We start from the raw sequence: 26,043 nt of genomic DNA on the forward strand, positions 1-26,043 counted from the left end.
CCATTTCTCACATACAAGTTGTATAGGTACAATTAAGTGTGTGAATGACAACCATACACATGACTATATGGACGTCAGTGATAACATATGTGGCAGTACTGTTAACTCGAGGCTTGTAGACCAAGTTGGTGTCGTGCTGGGTGGAACGGCTGTACTAATTCGTTGTGCTGGGATACGTTACTTCTTCTCCTCAAAACTCGGCCCTATCAACACCCAGTGTTATCGGGAACCACACACAGCGTCAATATATTATGCATCAGGTATACACAGGTGTCAGAGTCGGCGCCTACACAGTCTGTAGTTTGTAAGACAGACTGTCTGTTTAACGACATGTCTCAACTGACAGTCCCGTATACAAAATAAAGTCAGGTGTGGTCATTTTGCGCATATAATTTACAATTCCTTGTCTTAGACTCCCCACGCCCCAACACATGTGGCTATATTCCGTTAATCCTTCTTTTCCACCATGTCCCTTAATCTAGATATAGCCGGTCTATACAGCCTTTGCTTCTAATCCTGAGCCGATATATACAGTCAGAGCTGAGTGAGCCGATAGGCCTGCCTTTTTCCTAATACACAAAGCATCAATGGACAGAGCCGCGTAATCACGTGACCATACCGCACAGCCGTGTCGCTGTGGCTGTGACTTCAACTCATAAAGTTTTGCCGGAGAGACGCAAGGTTTAAAAGAAGGACAGGTGAAACCCACTGGTGTTCGCGATATGGATTTACGGTTGATACTATTTGTAATCAGCATAGGGAACAGCATTGACCCAGCAGGTACGTAACAGGGTACTTCTTCATCGCAGCGTTATTGGGTTCTTCTCATCGATACCCTTGCATCGACTGCTCATGTCGACACATAATAGTGCGCCGTTTATTCAGTGATAGATATTATACCCGTGTACCGCGACAAATGATTTCACACAGATAATGTCCTGCATTCGTGTGTGTTTGTTACTTTGGTTTCAATCAAGAACTCTTCCTTGAATATATGTAACAAGTTATCTTACAGGAAGGGAAACATAACACACTGGAATTTGATATCAAATAGGAAAAATGATCTAACAAAATGTTGTTGTATAAGCTATGGTATTAGTGTATTTACTTATACATGTAAGGCAGAACCATTGCCTTAAATGAAGTCTATCGCTAACCGGTTGATACATGTTCTCTCTATCCAGTAACAAGCTATATCATTAGCCCTTTATTGTGTCGTATGTCAGATCAAAAGCTTTGTGTTTGTGTTGAGTAATGCCAGATCATGAGGATTATCCGTACAACGTGAGTTTACATATCTTAAACCCGTAATGCCAACCATATCTACACCCTGTACTGACACGCCTACACGTGAACGTCCACACAGTGTCCTACTGTGTCCATGATACTTGGACACCAGCCATGAGGGGGAGATGTACACCCTGTACTGACACGCCTACACGTGAACCTCCATACAGTGTCCTACTGTGTCCATGATACTTGGACACCAGCCATGATGGGGAGATGTACACCCTGTACTGACACGCCTACACGTGAACGTCCACACAGTGTCCTACTGTGTCCATGATACTTGGACACCAGCCATGAGGGGGAGATGTACACCCTGTACTGACACGCCTACACGTGAACCTCCATACAGTGTCCTACTGTGTCCATGATACTTGGACACCAGCCATGAGGGGGAGATGTACACCCTGTACTGACACGCCTACACGTGAACGTCCACACAGTGTCCTACTGTGTCCAAGATACTTGGACGCCAGCCATGAGGGGGAGATGTACACTCTGTACTGACACGTCCACACAGTGTCCTACTGTGTCCAAGATACTTGGACACTAGCCATGAGGGGGAGATGTACACTCTGTACTGACACGCCTACACGTGAACGTCCACCCAGTGTCCTACGGTGTCCATGATACTTGGACACCAGCCATGAGGGGGAGATGTACACCCTGTACTGACACGCCTACACGTGAACCTCCATACAGTGTCCTACTGTGTCCATGATACTTGGACACCAGCCATGAGGGGGAGATGTACACCCTGTACTGACACGCCTACACGTGAACGTCCACACAGTGTCCTACTGTGTCCATGATACTTGGACACCAGCCACGAGGGGGAGATGTACACCCTGTACTGACACGTCCACACAGTGTCCTACTGTGTCCATATGCCTGTCTTGGACAAATCGAAAACACGTAAAATACATCAACACATTTCTCGTGATCAAGGGAGAATGCAGATTCGAACTCCTTCGTTACAAGAATTATTTTCCCATCACAACATAAACCCGACTAAATCGCAAGGGTTAGTGATTTTGGTTTACGCCTTTAAGCAATATTCCAGTCTAATCGCGACATGAGTCTTAGCAAAGTCTGGGCTTCATACCCTGTACCTATGTGGGGCATCGGACTCAGATCCCGGGCGTGATGAACCAGCATGCAATCAACTATTTTGTTCAATTATTGAGGTGTGTGTGCGTGTGTGCGTGCGTGCGCGCGCTTGTATGTGTCATGTTGAAGTGACCGTGTCATGTTGAGGTGTGTGTCAGTCTGTGTCATACTGAATGGATGTGTCAGTTTGTGTCATACTGAATGGGTGTGTCAGTCTGTGTCATACTGAATGGATGTGTCAGCCTGTGTCATACTGAATGGGTGTGTCAGTCTGTGTCATACTGAATGGGTGTGTCAGTCTGTGTCATACTGAATGGATGTGTCAGTCTGTGTCATGTTGAGGTGTGTCAGTCTGTGTCATACTGAATGGGTGTGTCAGTCTGTGTCATACTGAATGGGTGTGTCAGTCTGTGTCATACTGAATGGGTGTGTCAGCCTGTGTCATACTGAATGGGTGTGTCAGTCTGTGTCATACTGAATGGTGTGTCAGTTTGTGTCATGTTGAGGTGTGTAAGTCTGTGTCATACTGAATGGGTGTGTCAGTGTATGTCATACTGAATGGGTGTGTCAGTCTGTGTCATACTGAGTGGGTTTGTCATGGTGAGGTGTTGGGTAGTGTTGGGGCGTATTTGCTTGTCTGGTTTATGTAAATGATATGATGACATTTACTGCGCACAAACAGTGATTTACTGTTGTAGGAACTGCCATTGGTCAAGTAACAGACTGACTTAGATAGACGTGCATACTTTCAGACCTATGGAAAAAGGGAATCTACTAGATGAGCGGCATCGGGTTAATACCAGTCTGTGTGTGTATGCCGCCATGTGTGCTCGCAATGGGAAACATAGGTCAATGTGATTACGGCTTTGTTGTAGCCTTCTATAGCACTTTTAGAGCAATGGCCATCCATTCAGATGGCCGTAACAACAGTAATCGTCTGCTGAAGCAGCTAAAACTCACATTCTACCTACTTCCCTACTAGATGATTAATAAACAAACTGAAACGGTTTTCTGCTTGCTTAAGCTCCCGCGGGATGAAAACAGGGTAATTCTGCAATTACAATGAAGGTCTAGCGATATAACCAAATGGAAATATCTTGTAATCAGTTACTGGTTCAATACACATATTGAAATTGCTCTATTGATGACAGAGTTATTCATATTGATACAAGCTGCAATCAACGGGAAGCGATTAGACATTACAATGCATTGATCACTCGGACGGGATCCCAGTCGCCAGCCCCTTTCGTGGACGACGTACAATCAGCCCTGTCTTCACAAAACTTGTGTCGTAATTATTGATTTGTTAATTGACTTGCATAATGGCTTCATGGTTTGATTGTAAATGTGATCTTTCGTGGTGAAACCAGTAGTAAGTGTCCCTGTAGACTTGTGTGTAATGGGAAATGAATGTGTGCTAGCACCCATGATTTTCTGGAGGGAAAATATGGCGGTTATAGGTCGTCTGCAACTTCATCTGAAAATCAGCTTTGTGCAAATCGTTTTATCAAGTTTAGCTTTTAGTGGCTCCATTAGAACACTCGATGTCGATGCTGATTGAATGACAGGGAATTATCAGATTGAAAGAGTGAGATAACTATTTTCAAAGTAAATTAGCCAGTATTAACTGCTTGGGTAGTCACACATCTCACTGTTGGTGTTAACACGACAGTGCGAGCTAACGACAAAGGTTGGAGAGAAGAAGGGTGTCTGGGGCTACCATCCTTGCGGCATCTCGTCACACATAGGGAAGCAACATTGATCTCAGCACAGTCTCTGTAAGCCCGCCGTTTACACGCATGAAAACATTTATTTACCAACAAGTCACATTTAGTTAGTTTATTGCAGAATTTAAGTTTGTTAAAAAGCATTCCACTGAAATTGTATAAACTACAATCTTGATATAAAACCTTAACCGAATGGTGGACGAAATGCTTTTAGGGCATAACATCGCTCTTCCATGTGTGTTTGAATACCGGTACCTACCCTCATTTCGAACCCTAATCGTCCCAATCACCTAATCCAACCGACTAACCCCCATGCCCCCGACGTACAATACTGTTGCCAACGCCCTCCTGCCACTGTATCGCGGTTATAAGCCATATTCAGCGCTACGGACAGACTGGGGGCACCGCAGACAGACCAAGGAGTGGACGTCAAGGCACCACAACGCCAGCTGAAGATAGGTACGTCCGCCATTAAGGAAGGAGAGTAACGTTTCTTTTGGCGTTTAGTGTATATGTATATGTCCGTAAGTGACGTCATCGTATACCGATTAAAAACCTTCAAGTTGCCTGGAAAACTACACTAATATGATGATAGTACTTGCCTGCTTGTGTTCGTACGTACGAAAACATGGACTGAATAGGATTAAATTATTACATATTCTTTAGGACCGCCTCCGTGGTGTAGTGGTTAGAGCGTCCGCCCGGAGTGCGGAAGGTCGCGGGTTCGATCCCCGACCGCGTCATACCAAAAGACGTTAAAATATGGCACTTGTTGGTCCCTGCCTGGCGCTCGGCATTAATGGCTACAACAAGGACTGGTCGGCTCGGAGTCAGTATAATGTGTCTGAGTGGGGTATTCATGCTTCACTGCGGTATGGTATCTCAGTGGGCTAGCACTATAAAACTAGCTTCAGTCTGGACTAGTACAAGCAGCCGCACATACACATACACACGTATGCACGTCATCATATGAGCGATATATTCTCAAGCACGACGTTAAACCCAATTACACCACCACCACCACATATTCTTTATAAACTCGTTACTATGTTGCGTTTTGGTTCTTCTAAAGCACTGGGTGGCATTTGTACAATTTGTTTGTTTCAACTGCGTTGTTTACGTCTAAGTGGTGAGAGATAAATGAACTATTTTCTGTTGGCCGTAAAACCCCTGAACCGTCCGGTCATACTGGAAGAGAGATACTTTCCAGTAAACAATATGCCTGTGATTGTAGGCGGGTACTGACTGCGAACAATATTTTTATGCTTGAAGGCTTGTCTCCAACCACCTCGTACTATTGTAGCCAAGCATTAGCTTCAGTCATTAATGGAGGCAGTTTTGTGCCAGTGAATTTGATGTCTTCATTTCCATTGATATTAATGATTTCTAAGGATGCCTTTAACAGAAACGATCATATGGAGCAATCCTACAATGGTGATAGCCATGTTGATAACACTATACTGGTAGCATGTGATGTAGAGACGGCGCTGTCAATTGACATTTACATCGTCACACATTTAATTCACCATTCTTTTGTCACATGATCAGTAACTTCCGGCAATACTCCGACTCAGGAAGGAACTGGCTTTCAACTCGTTTCAAAAGATCTGGCTAACTTATTGTGTAGAAATAAAGTGTTATATGCACCAGTACACAGATTGATTTGTTAACGTGGAAACATGACGTAAAGACCTTTAACTGAAAAATTCTTTACCATCTCTCAAAACAGCAAATTGGACGTGACCGATCAATGAAGATTGTGGAGGGAATGTGTGATGTAGAAACAATGGAAGTAATGCTATTCTGAAACCATCTCAGTAATTCGGATGGATTTGGTTAGAAAACACAGACTCCCACTAAGGTAACTCATTCACAGTTAGAAAGACACACAGAACAAGAAAGTAAAGGTTCACTTAAGGTGTGTGATCTGATGCGAAAATGAGTAGACAATTAACAGACTTGTTATATTTTGTGGATCTTGAAGATTGTTAAAGGTACACTTTTACTCAGGAACTTGGATCTGTCCCTTATCACAGAGCTTTCATAAGACAAGGTAACTTGGATCTGTCCCTTATCACAGAATTTTCTAAGACAAGGGGATTTGGATCTGTCCGTTATCACAGAGTTCTTCCTAAGACAAGGGAGCATGGATCTGTCCCTGATCACAGAGCTTTCCTGAGTCAAGGGAACTTGGATCTGTCCCTTATCACAGAGTTTTCCTAAGACAAGGGAACTTGGATCTGTCCCTTATCACAGAGCTTTCCTAAGACAAGGGAACTGGGATCTGTCCCTTATCACAGAGTTTCCTTAAGAATAGGGAACTTGGATCTGTCCCTTATCACAGAGCTTTCCTAAGACAAGGGAACTGGGATCTGTCCCTTATCACAGAGCTTTCCTAAGACTAGGGAACTTGGATCTGTCCCTTATCACAGAGCTTTCCTAAGACAAGGGAACTGGGATCTGTCCCTTATCACAGAGCTTTCCTAAGACAAGGTAACTTAGATCTGTCCCTTATCACAGAGCTTTCCTAAGACTAGGGAACTTGGATCTGTCCCTTATCACAGAGTTTTCTTAAGACTAGGGAACTTGGATCTGTCCCTTATCACAGAGTTTTCCTGAGACTAGGGAACTTGAATCTGTCCGTTATCACGGAAGGTGTAAATCCTACGCGATAGAAAGGTGACACATTGCTCTTTGTATTTATAATCCATACGTGAGATTATTCATTCAACCATGTCGAAAGATGACGTACTACCCCGAGGAGGTAAACTACCGTAAGCTGTGTGACACTCAACGCGGAATGTGAGAGCAAGCATGTACATTCTTCACTGCCTTAACCTTGCATAATTACATGTGAAAATTGAGAATATGTTTTGTCTTACACTTGTCTCATGCATTCTCCTCTCATCAGGGTTGAATTGGTCAGCTACTTCAATCCGAGATGGTTCGGCAACAAAATATGGACCAAATAATAATTGACAGACCTGTGTCTCCAGATTGTTACCACGGTAACACTTTGATATGTTTGACATAATGAATATAAGATTTCAGCTTGGTGTGCTTTTAGAGATGCTGCAACCACACTACGTCACTTCAGATGATACTTTGACTGAAAAGATAAGGATATCTATTGATAAGTAATACTGACAGGTTCCCCCTCAGAATCATTGATATATTGACTGTCATCTTCAGTCCACCTCACCGTGATGGTTCTGACAAGCAGTTGGCATTGAGATGGAAGTGAAACCTATATCGCTGTTTTCTTTGGGTAACACGTTGTACATCGTTACCAAACATACGTTTGGAGTGTATCCGATTTAAAAACATTTTTTCATCTTAGACATATCATAAAATATTCTGTTCACTTTATCATCATAAAATTGTATAATGTATCAAAGAGGCTGAAGCGGCTTAATTCATAACGGTTGCTTTTTCAAGTACCACGTCTTGAAGATAGTATCACTTCAACAAACAGAAAGCTCACTCAGTAATAGATACGTAGGAGGTGTTAACTTAACCTGGGACAAGTAGAATGTGGTTGTTGGGGGATTTTTATTTACCATTATTTACCCTGATACTTTCATAATCAAACAGACCAAGTCCCACCAAGTGTCAAATCAGCACATTACAGTGCTTCCCAATAATAGCATATAGCATATACAATATGCAGCAAAATAGTTTTTGCTAATAGTTGGCTGGACAGGAGAGGGACACAAACTTAAGTAGTCAGTGGTCACACAATCAGACATGCTACTTTGTGTGCGGAAGTGATGAGTTCTTCAACATCTAAAACAAAAAGGTTGAATGCAATCAAATCACGATCATTGCTGCGTATCGGACCTTAGTTTGCTTTGTATAATAATATATTTGGTATGTAATGTCGATATATGTCATTAGAAAATGTTTTAGTTATTTTAGAGACCACACTGGCTCGAAATTTCTGCTGAAGTCGTCACACATCGTAATTATACACTTGAGAGACAGTTGGGTAGATACATAAGAAAGGCAATAAATAGTACATATTTGATGTTTAGTGACCAAGTGCCTATTTCAAAATTTCTAATTAAAAACACCAGACATGAATATCGAGGTAATGGCTGACAACTTAGAGGACTTGAGTTGACTCCGGAGGACCGTCAGCTGGTCTCTAGCTATGGCATATATGGCGTGCTTGAAACACTGCACTCAGATGTGTAAGCAGGAAATTTCCGACTTTTAAGCAAATCGATGATGGCTGCTAACTATAAAAGAGGATATTGGCTTTCGCGTGGTGTGTAGATTTTAACGTTCTTCCTGCATCGCCAGTCTGTCTCTCAGCAACTGTCCGTCCATACGCCAATACCTTCGTACTTTGCGCACATGACGAAAGATCACCAGATGGAAGGAGAGGTGAATCTTAGCATTAACCTGGAGCAGGAGAATTGCCACCATATCAGGTGCCACATACCCACATGTATCATCGTTGTAAAGCCTGTGGAAAGTCGACAGTTTTGTGTCGCCACCTTTCAGAAATAATCCCCACCCGCATTGCCTGAACAATACCGTGGTCATGGCGGGGACATCGATGCCAGTCGATGGCGGAAACTTTGTGTCGTGCGGTAAAAGCTTCCGGTGCTACATGGTGGGTTATAATGTCGGGAGTGATTGTGAAGAGTTCCTCGTGCTTAATTGTTTATCACCTGATTGCCTGTCTGAGAAGCTCGCTCACTCAAGAGCCTCTTGTCATTTGATGGTAATTTCAACAGGTTTATTCCTAGCCACGAAACGCAACAAAAGCATGAAGCCTACTCCAATTACCAGATTTTCAACATCTTTTAAGTCCTGAATATTACTGAGAACTGCATGACAGGAATTGGTGGTTCGTTTCCTCACTTCAAACCTGAACTTTCCAACCTAGTTCATGTTGTAGTCATGAACCATGAAAAATGGAACATAACGACATTTCAGCGTCATACAATTCTTGTTCAAAAGTTATTTGATCTTTGACATTTTAGGACACAAACTTTCAAAACATGCATGGAGCGCATTCCGAAATCTGACGCATCAGTGATGTCTGATTCCACTCCTTGCTTTGACGTGGATGTGTTAGTGACGGGTGCCACCGATGGCGCACGATACGCTCAAGTCTTTGCGAATACTTGTCATCACAAGTTGATAGTGATTCATAAACACACACTCATGGTATGGCATATGTTATATTTGTGATTACACTTTCTCAGTAACTTAGAGAGTTTTATCCCAAATATAACAAATATTACATTTGATCACTTTCACAAAGGCATTGTGTAATGACGTATGGACCATGGAAAGGATTTTACATGTACATATAAGTACAATAGCTATGTGGTTCGCCATGGTTTTACAAATTGTCAACGACCTTAATAATTCATGGCGTCTGCCTTTGTAAGAGGTCGACACCGCAAATAAGGGGAAGTATTTGACCCGGTCAGCGAGGCTGGTGACGTGTAATTTACTTTGTCTTCCTCATTATGGATCTGCCGGAAATAATCTCATGGAACAAATTTGCTGTGTTATAATGTTTAATTTCCTCGGTACAACACTTGAAGCCATTACGACTGATGGCTTTATATGGAAGTACCACGTTTGACAATTGCATGAATGATGGATCTACTCTGGCTTGACCTTATCCTTCTGGCTCTCCGTCATCTTCACATCCACATGCTGATATATACACACCCAACCACACCCACATGCAGGAACATACGCTCAGACACACCTACATGCACGAACATAGGCTCTGACACACCCACATGCAGGAACATTCGCTCAGACACACCCACATGCAGGAACATCCGCTCAGACACACCCACATGCAGGAACATACGCTCAGACACACCTACATGCAGGAACATAGGCTCTGACACACCCACATGCAGGAACATAGGCTCAGACACACCCACATGCAGGAACATAGGCTCTGACACACCCACATGCAGGAACATAGGCTCTGACACACCCACATGCAGGAACATACGCTCAGACACACCTTACATGCAGGAACATAGGCTCTGACACACCCACATGCAGGAACATACGCTCACATGCAGGAACATACGCTCAGACACACCTACATGCAGGAACATAGGCTCTGACACACCCATGCTCTGACACACCCACATGCAGGAACATAGGCTCAGACACCTACATGCAGGAACATACGCTCAGACACACACCTACATGCAGGAACATACGCTCAGAACACACACCCACACATAGGCTCTGACACACCCACATGCAGGAACATAGGCTCAGACACACCTACATACATGCACGAACATAGGCTCTGACACACCCACATGCAGGAACATAGGCTCTGACACACCCACATGCAGGAACATAGCTTCTGACACACCCACATGCAGGAACATACGCTCAGACACACCTACATGCAGGAACATGCTCAGACACACCCACATGCAGGAACATAGCTCAGACATGCAGGAACATACGCTCAGACACACCTACATGCAGGAACATACGCTCAGACACACCTACATGCAGGAACATAGGCTCTGACACACCCACATGCAGGAACATAGGCTCTGACACACCCACATGCAGGAACATAGGCTCAGACACACCTACATGCAGGAACACCTCAGACACACCTACATGCAGGAACATACATGCAGGAACATAGGCTCAGACACACCTACATGCAGGAACATACTACATGCAGGAACAGGCTCACCTACATGCAGGAACATAGGCTCTGACACACCCACATCAGACACACCTACATGCAGGAACATAGGCTCTGACACACCCACATGCAGGAACATAGGCTCTGACACACCCACATGCAGGAACATAGGCTCAGACACACCTACATGCAGGAACATAGGCTCAGACACACCTACATGCAGGAACATAGGCTCAGACACACCCACATGCAGGAACATAGGCTCAGACACACCCACATGCAGGAACATAGGCTCAGACACACCCACATGCAGGAACATAGGCTCAGACACACCCACATGCAGGAACATACGCTCAGACACACCTACACACAGGAATAGATATATAGGGCTCAGACACACCCACATACAGGAATATATACTCAGACACAAACACATACAGATATATACACTCAGACACAAACACATGCAGGGAACTCAGACACAACCACATACAGGATATATACTCAGACATAGGCTCAGACACACCCACATGCAGGTATATATATACTCAGACACACCCACATGCAGATATATAGGCTCAGACACAACCACATGCAGGTATAACACACAAACACTCAGACATATACTCAGACACAACACAGATATATATACTCAGACACACAAACACATACAGATATATACACTCAACTCAGACACATACAGGTATATAAAAAACACATACAGATATATATGCTCAGACACAAACACATACAGATATATACACTCAGACACAAACACATACAGATGTATACACTCAGACACAAACACATACAGATATATACACTCAGACACAAACACATGCAGATGTAGGCTCTCAGACACAAACACATACAGATATATACACTCAGACACAAACACATACAGATATATATACTCAGACACAAACACATACAGATATATACACTCAGACACAAACACATACAGGTATATATACTGAGACACAAACACATACAGGTATATATACTGAGACACAAACACATACAGATATATCCACTCAGACACAAACACATACAGATATATATACTCAGACACAACCACATACAGGTATATACACTCAGACACAAACACATACAGGTATATATACTCAGACACAAACACATACAGACATATACACTCAGACACAAACACATACAGATATATACACTCAGACACAACCACATACAGGTATATAAACTCAGACATAACCACATACAGGAATATATACTCAGACACAAACACATACAGATATATATACTCAGACACAAACACATACAGGTATATACACTCAGACACAAAAACATACAGATTTATATACTCAGACACAAACACATACAGGTATATATACTCAGACACAACCACATACAGATATATATACTCAGACACAACCAAATTCAGGTATATAAACTCAGACACAAACACATACAGATATATATACTCAGACACAAACACATACAGATATATATACTCAGGCACAAACACATACAGATATATACACTCAGACACAAACACATACAGGTATATAAACTCAGACACAAACACATACAGATATATATACTCAGACACAAACACATACAGATATATACACTCAGACACAAACACATACAGATGTATACACTCAGACACAAACACATACAGATATATACACTCAGACACAAACACATACAGATGTATATACTCAGACACAAACACATACAGATATATACACTCAGACACAAACACATACAGATATATATACTCAGACACAAACACATACAGATATATACACTCAGACACAAACACATACAGGTATATATACTGAGACACAAACACATACAGGTATATATACTGAGACACAAACACATACAGATATATCCACTCAGACACAAACACATACAGATATATATACTCAGACACAACCACATACAGGTATATACACTCAGACACAAACACATACAGGTATATATACTCAGACACAAACACATACAGACATATACACTCAGACACAAACACATACAGATATATACACTCAGACACAACCACATACAGGTATATAAACTCAGACACAAACATATACAGGTATATATACTCAGACACAAACACATACAGGTATATATACACTCAGACACAACCACATACAGGTATATATACTCAGACACAAACACATACAGGTATATACACTCAGACACAACCACATACAGGTATATATACTCAGACACAAACACATACAGGTATATATACTGAGACACAAACACATACAGGAATATATACAGAGACTCAAACACATACAGGTATATACACTCAGACACAAACACATACAGATATGTATACACTCAGACACAAACACATACAGATATATATACTCAGACACAAACACATACAGATATGTATACACTCAGACACAACCACATACAGGTATATATACTCAGACACAACCACATTCAGGTATACATACTCAGACACAACCACATACAGGTATATATACTCAGACACAAACACATACAGATATATACACTCAGACACAAACACATATAGGTATATACACTCAGACACAACCACATACAGGTATATATACTGAGACACAATCACATACAGGTATATATACTCAGACACAAACACATACAGGAATATATACTGAGACACAAACACATACAGGTATATACACTCAGACACAAACACATACAGATATGTATACACTCAGAGACAAACACATACAGATATATATACTCAGACACAAACACATACAGATATGTATACACTCAGACACAAACACATACAGGTATATATACTCAGACACAACCACATTCAGGTATATATACTCAGACACAACCACATACAGGTATATATACTCAGACACAAACACATACAGATATATACACTCAGACACAAACACATATAGGTATATACACTCAGACACAACCACATACAGGTATATATACTGAGACACAAACACATACAGGAATATATACTGAGACACAAACGCATACAGGTATATACACTCAGCCACAACCACATACAGATATATATACTCAGACACAACCACATTCAGGTATATATACTCAGACACAAACACATACAGGAGTATATACTGAGACACAAACACATACAGGTATATATACTCAGACACAACCACATTCAGGTATATATACTCAGACACAAACACATACAGATATATACACTCAGACACAAACACATATAGGTATATACACTCAGACACAACCACATACAGGTATATATACTCAGACACAAACAGATACAGGTATATACACTCTGACACAAACACATACAGGTATATACACTCAGACACAAACACATACAGATATATATACACTCAGACACAAACACATACATATATATTTACTTAGACACAACCACATACAGATATATATACTCAGACACAACCACATACAGGTATATACACTCAGACACAAACACATACAGGTATATATACTCAGACACAACCACATACAGGTATATTCACTCAGACACAAACACATACAGGTATATATACTCAGACACAAACACATCAGACTCAGACACAAACACATACAGATATATACACTGAGACACAATCACATACAGATATATATATATGCTCAGACACAGCCACATGCAGATATATACACTCAGACACAGCCACATGCAGGTATGTACACTCAGACACAACCACATGCAGATATATACACTCAGAAACAACCTGTATGCAACACTCAGATTCAACCACATGCAGATACGTGCACATCTACATACAGGCAGTCCCTGCACATTCGACACATCCATATAAAAAAAACCTGTAGGTACAGGCACATGTACACTCAGCCATACTTAGTAACATACACATTTACCCTCAGACACCTCACACGGGAACACCTTAACACATCAGAAATGCAAGATCGTGTTCTGGTCATTCTAAAACAGACAATGGCGTGTTGGTATGGTTTCACAAATTAATTAAGTTAGTTACGAAATATCTTATTGCTGGATGTGAATCAGCTTTATGATTGTTACGCTGTGCGCTGTTACGATGTTCATAAAAACATCTTTTGTTCATCTTTCCTGATTTAAAAGCTTTGTTTCTTCAATGGAAAAAGTGCGACACAAAGCGATATGTTGATGTATCGATAAATATCCCAGTCCGAAATGGTGAAAACTATACAAAATGTATTTAATAATGACACCCTTTCATGGCTGTTTCTGTTCCAGTTGTTGATAATGTTAAACACTGGAGATTCTTTACACACAATTTACAACTTCTCACGTTGAATTTACTGGTTTGTTTGTTGTTTTACGCCGCACTCAGCAATATTCCAGCTGTATGGTAGCGGTCTCTATATAATCGAGTCTGGACCAGACAATCCACTAATCAACAACATGAACATCGATCAATTGGGAACCGATGACATGTGTCAACCAAGTCGGCGAGCCTGACCACCTGATCCTGTTAGTCCCCTCTTACGTCAAGCATGGGTTACTGAAGATCAATTCTAACCCGGATCTTCACGGGTTTTGACTCTACTGATAATCGGACACAAAATTCTCCATATGTAGTAAACAGTGGTTGGCTTTCTCGGGGATGCTGTATAAGTTATGAAGCGGAGATGGACATTGATAACACAGTCGGATCATGCACAGTTTACAGAAACAAATTAGAATAATCTTATCTTGAAAGGTGGAGTTGGATTGTACAGGCGTGCTTGTATGTTTATAAGGCATACGTGTAAGCTGTATACATTTGTAATACCAACCAATTCCATCCAGATGTAATTGTAAATGTGTTACTCGGCTGGTCCATACGAAATAAGCTGAGTGCAAGTAACGCACTGTCACCAACGTCCCTGCAGACAATAAGAGATGACAGGTCGCACACACCTCCCCGGGTCGCACTCAGCAGGTTAAACAATTGGGACAACAACCTTGTTCTGCTTCAGTAACTCGGAAGACAATAGCAGTTAATGTCGTCATTCCGTCATTGTATTAATGTTTGCATACAACAACAAGCTGTACACGCGTATACCTCTTATAAAATCAACTCTTACTTGTAAATAGTTTAAGGTTACCTATAATATGTACCAAAAGATAAAATCAAGTATATCCGCGAATAGAAATGTGTCTGGCTTCTTTCCTTGTAATATAGGGGTTAGACAAGGTGAAAATTTATCTTTTGTATTGCCCTCATACATGTATCTTAATGACCTCGACGATTTCCTCGTCGAGGTCATTATGATGATGCGCATGCGTCAATCGGTGATGACACACATTTACGGCCCCCCCAAAATAAATAATGTTAGGTATGTAAAACCATTGTTACAATGTCTTTATGAAAGTACTGTGGCACGGATCATGAACCTTTTCTGATGAAACATGACCCGTAAAACACTTTGTGATACTTTCGCCTGAGTTTCGCTGTGAAGCTGATAGTCAATTGTCACCGGCGTCATGACAACAGATTGTGACGTCACACAGCCAACATTGTTGTTGACGCCTAACAGTCAAATGCTACAAACTATCAAATCCAATTATTCTCTTGATAAACAAGATTTACTTTCCAAAAAGAAAGAAGCTGCTGGCAGACGTAATGTCATTTGTGAAATGAAAAAGGGCAGTAACTTAGTTCTTACGTTTTCAACTGGAAGTTTTGAAGTCATCAAAAACTCAATTCGTTCATTTTATAAAGATACCAGTAACAGGAAAATCCTTTCCTCGCATTCAAAACAAGATGCAAATGGCCTTATTGAATCCGAAATGACCAGGATAAGTGCAAGCAGCTCCTCCCGACCTGCATTCACCATAAACCACTTCAGGACAACGAGTAAAGCGCTTGTTAACGGCCCTCAAATCATGACTTTTGTGAATTCAGATCTGCCTATTTTGAAATCGCTCTTGCATAAACATCTCATTTTCATTGATAATGTTAATGAAATTGTTCAAAACATGAAAGCAGGCATTAAAGTTGACCAGAAATGTTCTCACTGTAATCGGCAATGTAAGTCCCGTGCTGTGATCTGTATAGTAGAGGAAAGCACTGGGTCTATCAACGTTACTCCTGAGATCATAAGTGGAAAACTCAGTGATATGGAGGTTGCACTAAAGGAAAAGGAAAACATTATAAAAAATCTTATGCTCAGGATTTCCAACTTAACCACTGAATTAGCTGACTGGCATGAGAAACTGAAAAACCAAGTGGGGAATATTCCTAAAAGTTGTGTGTTAGCTGAAACTGAAACCGATTCTGATAAAACATTCAAACACCTTTACTGATGTTGTCATCGGCCAGCCAGGTCTCATAACGTCAACCCTCATCGGCGAGACGGACTGGTCCCTCTCCTGCACAATTGACCCCGTTGCAGAAGAGTAGGCCGAGTAATAAGCCTTATTTTCAAAAGAAAGCGAGTTCTCAAAGCAGCTTTACACTCCAACATCACGAGAAGTCGTATGCGGATGCTGTTCGCTCAAACAAAAGTCGCATGAAGCCTCCTCCAAGGGGAATTGAGATTGCCGAAACGGTGATTATTGGTAGTTCCATGTTGAAAAATATGAGCAGTTCTATTCTCACATCTCATCTTTGCCGTGGACACAAACAAGGAAGCAAAAGTAGTTGAAATTCGTGATAGGTTGCCTCTTCTATTGAAACAAAACTCTACAACGCAAAATATAGTCTTTGTTACAGGGGATAACAATGTTTCTGAGCGGCCCATAGAAGAAATTGTCGAGGAATTTGACTCACTACTAAATGTCACGAAGGATATGACCAATGTGTGCTCTGTACTACCTCCATCATGGTATAACAGTAAGACAAGACAACTCAACCAGGTCATTGAAGAAATGTGCCATGCTACACAGGTTACATACATTGATATCTTTAAGCAGATGATGTCATTGAAACCTCGTGATGTGCTGAGTGCTACCCATAAATCTGGTCATACCCTGGATTGGGTTATATCATCTGAGAATGGTCACCCTGGATTGGGTTATATATCATCTGAGAATGGTCACCCTGGATTGGGTTATATCATCTGAGAATGGTCACCCTGGATTGGGTTATATCATCTGAGAATGGTCACCCTGGATTGGGTTATATCATCTGAGAATGGTCACCCTGGATTGGGTTATATCATCTGAGAATGGTCACCCTGGATTGGCTTATATCATCTGAGAATGGTCACCCTGGATTGGGTTATATCATCTGAGAATGGTCACATCATAATGGACACTACAGTTACTGATATGCAATTGTCGGACCATTTTGTGATAACAATGTCCTGGAATATGGTGAAACCAAAGAACTCCTCAAGGACTATTTACTGTCGGAATGTAAAGAATATGAACGTTGAAGAGTTTAGAAGAGATATTGCTCTTTCTGAGCTTGTATGTAATCCACCGCAGGATGTGAATGAACTGGTTCAACTTTACAATGAAACTCTGACAAATGTTCTTCAGAAACATGCTCCAGTCGTTACAAAGAAAGTGAGTGATCGGGAAAGCTCATACTGGCATGATGAACGTGTTCTGAAGGCTAAACGTAAACGTCGCATAGCTGAACGTCAGTGGCGAAAGTCTGGCCTTGAAGTACATCGACAGATATACAAGAGTGCTAGGAATGATCTCAACCGGATTATTCGTACTGCAAAAATGGAAGTGATTACAAATAGGATAAAGGGAATGGAAGGGAATCCTGGTAAACTTCATAATTTTATGAAGCAACTACTTGGTAGAGAAGAGGATCCTAAGTTACCGGATCATACTTGCAAGAAGACTCTTGCTGACTCTTTCTCAGGCTATTTTGAGGATAAAATCGCAAAGATCAAGGATGGTTTCAAACATGATGATCTGCCTCCCAAGACATCAAGTGATAGCTCTCGTGAAATTGAGGATCTTGTTCAATTTCAAACATTCACCCAAGAGGAAGTTGAGAAGCTGCTTAAGTGTTCAAAGAGGACCACATGCCTGTTGGACCCACTTCCTACCAAACTGCTTTTTGATCATTTGGACATCTTGCTGCCGGCCATTACTAACATAATAAATACTAGCTTGTCTTCAGGTGTTTTTCCGGAAGTCCTCAAGAAGGCAGTTGTCAGACCTCTTATAAAGAAGAACAACCTGGATCGAAATTCATTAGTTATTATAGACCTGTATCTAATCTTACTTTTCTTTCAAAGGTTTTGGAGATGGCAGCAAATGAGAGAACATCTGGTGAACAATAAACTGCTGGATGACTTTCAGTCTGCTTATCGCACCAATCACAGTACCGAGACAGCATTATTGTGGGTACTGAATGAACTGAGGACCAAGGTTGACAAGGGCCATATGGCGTATCTTACATTATTGGGTCTCTCAGCGGCGTTTGACACAGTGGATCATCAACAGCTTCTCCAACGAGTCAAGGATGAGATGAACATTCTTGGTGTTCCTCTTACCTGGATCCAATCTTATCTTGACGGCCGAAGTCAGTATGTTATCATAGGAGACAAACAATCTTACTGTGCCAATGTTACATGTGGAGTACCACAGGGATCGCTTCTTGGCCCTTTACTCTTTGTGATGTATACGAATCAACTTGCCGGGATCATAAAACGGCATGATCTCGATCACCAATTATATGCTGATGATACTCAAGTCCTGTAGTTTTGAAGTTTCACAAGTTGCTGAATCCCTTCAGAAAACAAGTGTATGTGCATCAGAGATAAAATCTTGGAAGGCATGTAGCAAACTGAAACTTAATAATGGAAAAACTGAGGCTATGTTGGTAGGCTCTAAGCAACAGCTTCAGATGTCAACTGACAAGCACTTAAAACTTGTGATTGGCAACTCTGTTGTAGACTTCTCATCCAGGGTAAAAAACTTTGGTGTCTATTTTGACTTCGAGTTGTCCATGGATTATCAAGTTGACAATTTGTGCAAGACCTGTCTATCATCTCAGATGTATCAGTAAAATTCGTCATCTGATATCACTTGATGCAGCCAAGACATTAGTACAGTGTTTGGTACTCTCGAGGTTGGACTATGCGAACAGTTTGCTTCTAGGCATCAGTAAAGAATCTCTGAGGAGACTTCAAAAAGTCCAAAATGTAGCGGCAAGAATCGTTACACGTGCCCCAAAGTACTCTCTGTCATTACACTGGCTTCCGGTTGAGGCGAGGATAGTGTTTATAGTACTCTGTATCACATTCAAGAGTCTAAAAGGCATGTCACCAGAATATCTAAGTGAACTGCTAACCCCCTACAAACCATCCAGACAACTGCGATCTGAAAGCAGATTCTTTTTTAAAACTCCTTCTTATAGACTGGCCTCTTATGGAAAGCGTCCTTTCAGTGTTTGTGCTCCATGGCTGTGGAATGAACTGCCCCTCGCCTTAAAACTGTCCCCATCTTTTGCTGCGTTCAAATCACATCTTAAAACGCATCTCTTTCCATTGCACTATTCACTCTATTCAAATATTATTATTATTTTGTAGCGCTTTGAGCACCCACTTAGTGGTTGGATTTAGCGCTATATAAATTTCCAGTATTATTATTATTATTATTCCTCTTAAAGAGAAATGTAAGTTTATATGATGTAATTGAAGCACTTGTAACACAGTTAGGATTGTACATGAAACTCCTCATCCTATTCTTTGCAGATACCAGAAGAAAAAGCATTGAATTCCTTATACCATACTTATCTATTCGAAACGCCTTTTAAAAAACGTAATTAACGTTACTCTTCACAATAATAATGTGGACATGTTGAAAGAATGCTGATCAACTAGTACAACCTATATCGTCTTTTGCTTCTGAATTTTGAGGATATGAAAACTTGAGGGTAATAGAACGCCTGCATTTGAAATTTTGAAAATATATATTCTTGATTTAAAACAACCAAGCCCTGATTAGATGTCGTATGAGGAATTTGGGCGGTACCAACGTGAAATTCAATTCAGTAATTGTGTAAAGCTATATTATCCCCCGAGAAACTGTGTTCAACACAATGTTCTTCAATGATCACAACAGGTTAGTTTTAATAACATCTCAAAACGGGTGGGGGATTCTCATTCTTAGTCGTTCCCTTGCATTCTTGGTTAAAATGCAGTGTTAAATTAATTTTGTTAGACCAATTTTATCAGAAAAAGAGAGTAAAACGGCAGAGAAATCACCATTATATATTAATATTATGGTACGCTTATAGAAAACCTCGTATTGATGAACTTTTGTTACATTTACCATATTAGTAATGGACTGTAAGATTAGAAAGTCAAAGCCAAGGTTACCAATAGAAAAAAGGTAGATGGCAAAATATTGAAAATCAGAAAGAACTTGTACTTTATGCAACACTTGTGTTGGGGATGAATTTGATGTTTTACTTCAATGTCCATCTTTGCAAAATCGCCAGACAGATATGTCTTTCTATAATTATCCAGCCATAGAAAGGTTTAAGGTCCTGATGAATGGTTCCTATGTGCCCTTACTGACAAGAATCGCTAAATATATATATAGGAACATAACGGTTCCACGCAAATCTTAGCAAATATATATGTTTATGCTCTATATCACTGTGACTCAATTACGAGAATAGAACTCACAGAATAGATCCTAGCCACAGTGGGTAATTTGATGTCGCGACAGGGTGTAAGGTTCCTCGAGGTTAACGTTTCTGCACACCCCGAGAAGGGAGATCCCGTACGTCACTCTAATGCCGCGTGTTCCACATATTACTTGTGCGGTGGGAAGTACCAAGCAGAACGTGGGGGTAATCGAGGACGTGATTGCAAGTACACGTGTACATGGCGAGCGTCTACTCCGATGTCGTCAACTCATACATAATGTTAAGTGATCTCATTATGGTATCTGCCACCTTTGTGGCAATGTCCGTGCTGGCTGGCTCTACTTGTCGAACATGGTACATTCATTCAACTGAATGATAATTAATTACCTTACAAGAAGCATATTGTTGCGCAGGTAATATTTCTGCAATATATGTATTAGGATTATGACAAATTAAAACAATATATATGTATGAATGAAGACAGTGTTCGCAGCTGACTGGCCCATACAATGGGTTTTATCTGTACATGAGTCCATGTCGTGATGTACTTTAGGTGACATTGTATTGACTCATACAACGGCGTTCTGAAAACAAATCTTAATTACAAAACTTTGAATGTTGCATTGAGATCAGAACAGGGTTTCTTAATGAAGTGTGTCTCAACAATGTTGTAGTCCATATGAACGATGTTCCAGTCACTATCTTTCAACCCAAACCATGACAGTGTCACAGAAAATGTCATTACGATGAAGCACCCAGGGAGAGCAGCAAAATCACAAAACCAAAATCAGCTTTACCAACTGTTGGAAGTGCTGAAATATCGCGTGCGTGCGTGCGTGCGTGCGTGCGTGCGTGTGTGTATTCTTGAAGTTTTCACGTGATACTCGTGTACTGAATTGTAAAGTACATAAAACGTATGGAAATCACTTATAAGAACTAATATCTTAGTTAACCCAATTATTTCAAGCCAACAGCCGAGTGAACATTTCCCCACATTTCAGGTGCAGGGACACCCGTGAAGTACATGATCAACTCGTGCAAGTCCGGTGTTCCCATCTATGTGAATACAAGTCTGATACTGGAGCTGACGCGTGAGTTTGCAGAAGACCGTTCACTTACCGGGTTCAGACACTGCGCTGTTGATGTGGAAACGACTCCATCACAGCGACTCTTCCTCCACTACGAGGCTATCAGCATCTCTGCCGATGCGGGAACCAAAGACAGGTGACTGCTTTACAAACGGCTTATCTGTACACTATCACAACTGTTTCATTAATCATCTCATTGTATTTACCAGTCGCTCTGTAACTTGACATGGAATAATGAATAAATTAAACACAAGCAGAATACCTGACGCTCGTGAATAAATTGAAGCAGAAGAACATTTTACGAGCGACTCACTGTGGAATATTTTTATGAAGCTTCAAATGGTTTACAAGTCAGTAACAATGACGATAATAATAACAGTGACAAAATGCTTTTCATAACTGCAAAAACTTTCTGCGAGTCTTTTGTGCGATCAAATATTTATGGGTCACTTTCAAAATTGCTATTGGCGTTCTTTCAAAGGCCATTTTCCAATGTTAACAATACCCGTCACTCCAAATAGAGTCCGTAAATGGCTGACATTACGTAAATATGAAAGAATGACATAAAACTGGGTGTCAACACACGAATAATTTCTTTACTTTGTAGTTTAAGTTTCCCAGAAATTTTCCTTAAGCATTGGATGAAATGTAATTCGCTTATTGTAGGAAACACCCAAATAGGATTTCCAACATATTTTCTCTGATACATATTTCTGAGGGGATGAGTGCTCTATTTTTTAAAACTGTACCATGTAAATTTGGAATCTGCTTTGGTTTTGGAATATGACGCAGGCCCTTCTACTTTGGAAGCCGAATGGAACACCAACATTTTACAAATATATTACCAGAGAAGAAACAAGGCAACTGTGCTGTCTGTTATCACACATGGCCTATGACCAAACTTGCAGTATTTTCCATATACTTGGGTGTTTAACACGGTTCGTTCTCCTTGTAGATTACACGTCTATGATTACAATGATGACGGTAAGCGAGTGCGTGTGACCCCACCCAGTGGTATATATGGAGTACTGGAACATCCATACTATAATTCTAACACGGCTCGAGTTCCTGTCCGGGACTACAAGTCTTCCAGCAACAAGATCCGTGTTGACTATTTCGGGAAGCCCACAGTGATGTACCAAGGGTTCCGTCTGCTCCTCACAGTATATACACGTGAGTACTTATAATCAAAGACCAAACAGTGTCACAATATGAGATGGATGGCAAAAGGCAGAATATAGAATAAATGGAATTTATTCTAAATTATAAGAGAAATGCAGACAAAAATATAATTTACAAATATACTAGTCGTCATTAATAAAGTCAAAGGATATATAGCACATGTAAAGAAATGTTTCTCAGAAATAATGGAACTAAGAGTTTTGTGTGTTGACAAACGTGACACATCGTGACACACAGACAAAAAGTTTTAAACAGCACTAGTAAACATCAGTTGTAAAGACCAACCCCCCAAAATGAAAATGACAAACATGAAGCACTCGGTCATTCAATATCTTGTGTACCCTCCTCGCGCGTACAAGAAACAGGTGCACCTTGTTCTCATGCTCTTTATCAATTTCATAAAGAAAGTTTGCGGAATCGCATTCCATTCCTCTACTAGAGCTCTGCGAAGTCCTGGGAGATCCACTGGTGCAAGGTTACGTGTGTACACACGTCCACCGAGTTCATCCCAAACATGCTCAATTGGGTTGAGGTCTGGCGAACATGCTGGCCACTCCATCCGCTCTACACACTGTAACCTAGAGAATTCCGTGACAACCCTGGCCCTATGAGGCCTAGCGTTGTCGTCTTGCAGTAAAGAGGGTCAACCATAAAAGCCATGCATTGCTTCTCAGGAATGGTATTGCTATAGGAGCCAGAAGCTCGTCCCGATAACACTGTCCGGTAAGATTACCGTCGACCACGTGCAGTGGAGTACGTCCAGTAGGAGTTATCCCTGCCCAAACAATGACTGACCCCCATCGGAATCGGTTATGCATGGCCACAGTTGCATCTGTGATTCGCTCTCCATTGCGACGATAAATCCTCTGCCGACCATTCTTGAAGGACACATTGAATCTGCTTTCATCTGTGTAGAGCACACGAGACCATTGACGTTGATTCCAGATCCGATGATGTCTACTCCATCTCAAATGCACCTGCCTGTGACGTGGTGTTAGTGGTGGATGCGGAGTTAGTGGTGTCAGCAGAGTTCGCCTGCCCTTAAACTTCGACGAACGGTGCTCCTGGATATCTTTGCATTGTTAACATTGAAGTGTTCTGCCTGAAGATCTGCTGAGTTAAGGAATCTATTACGTAACGCAATGTTAATCATCTCGGACTGTTGTGACTCTCGGGCGACCTGGTCGACGTGCATATTCCACGACCCTTTGGCTTTAAATCTCTCCACAGCACTCTGACTCACATTAAAGCGGACAGCAACCTGCCGCTGAGTTTGACCAGATTCCAAAAGGCCTATAGCCTGACCCCTTTCGGCAAGTGTCAAAAAACGTCTCATCTTAAGCTGCGATTTCAAACAGGTACCTGAACAGTGAACGACAGTGAAAAAGCATCAATGCATGTGCATTGTCCTCCACTTGCAATTGCTAATCATTGACATTAGGTGGCAGGTGGATTTCCATATTAACAATTTGAATAACAAATGTGCCATTTGTAACAGAATGTATCGGATGTTAAAGAACGTAAAAATGACCTTTGAACGGCCTGATGTGTTTTTCCATACTGTAAAACATTCAGTTGTATATATTTCAAACAAAAACGAGATTTCACAACTTTTAAGAAATAGTGTTAACAATAGCTTGACCTTTCGTTAATGACGCCATGTATATTTCGCAAATTCTACATAACCAGACACTTCTTCAACCAGCCATACCGCAAATGGGCTCTCTCATGACTGCACTTACTACACCTGACATTTACTCACATTTCCCATGCTTTCTCTTCTGTACTCGGCCCACTGATTCCCACACCATACAACCACCCACCCAAAACAGTCCAACCACACTATAACATAACGTATACAGTAAAACCAAATTACTATGTGATCCTTGCAAACAGTAAACGAAGCTGCCCACTGTATACATATACTCTCCCAAAAAAGAAACGCATATAGGAATTTCAACTGTATTTTTATGTTTATTTTGAAACATCTTGTAGGCTTTATGAGTCAATGAAATATAGCGAAATTGCACATTGGGAATGCACACTTATCCGTCTTTGGCACCAACTCGAGGAAAGTCAGTTTGAGTGTAACATGGAGACGTGTGGTGGCGCTGAAGTCAATACCTCGTGTGACCACCGTGGGCATCCAGACCTGCAATACATCGCCTCGGCATCGAACGAATAAGTCTCAGAATCTCGTGTTGCCCAATTGCAGCCCACTCTGCCTGTAGTGCCTGTGCGAGTTGCTGAAGTGTCTGGGGCTGAGGGTTACGGCGTCGCACCCGTCTGTCCAGGGCATCCCATAGACGTTCGAACGGGTTTAAGTCCGGTGATCTTGAGGGCCAGGGGAGCACATTGATCTTGTGGTTCTGGAGGAAGTCTCTAGTGTGACGTGCTGTGTGGGGCCTGGCATTGTCCTGTTGAAACAACTCCCTCTGGCGATCAATGATTGGAAGGAGGTGTGGGCGTAG

At 41.3% G+C, this 26,043-nt stretch overlaps 1 protein-coding gene across 1 annotated transcript in view; it reads left to right on the top strand.

The window, feature by feature from the left end:
• The first annotated feature begins 597 nt into the window (after positions 1-597).
• The window catches only part of LOC124288232, a 29,491-nt gene continuing 4,045 nt past the window's right edge, over positions 598-26,043 (top strand). The window contains exons 1-3 of the mRNA XM_046724777.1: positions 598-780; positions 22,304-22,526; positions 23,346-23,563. Of these exons, the coding sequence (XP_046580733.1) occupies positions 723-780; positions 22,304-22,526; positions 23,346-23,563 (499 nt within the window). The 5' untranslated portion in view covers positions 598-722. The remainder of the gene's footprint in view (positions 781-22,303; positions 22,527-23,345; positions 23,564-26,043) is intronic.

The sequence above is a fragment of the Haliotis rubra genome, unplaced genomic scaffold (assembly GCF_003918875.1).
Source record: "Haliotis rubra isolate DU_JTF1 unplaced genomic scaffold, ASM391887v1 Scf111, whole genome shotgun sequence".
Taxonomy (NCBI): Eukaryota; Metazoa; Mollusca; class Gastropoda; order Lepetellida; family Haliotidae; genus Haliotis; species Haliotis rubra.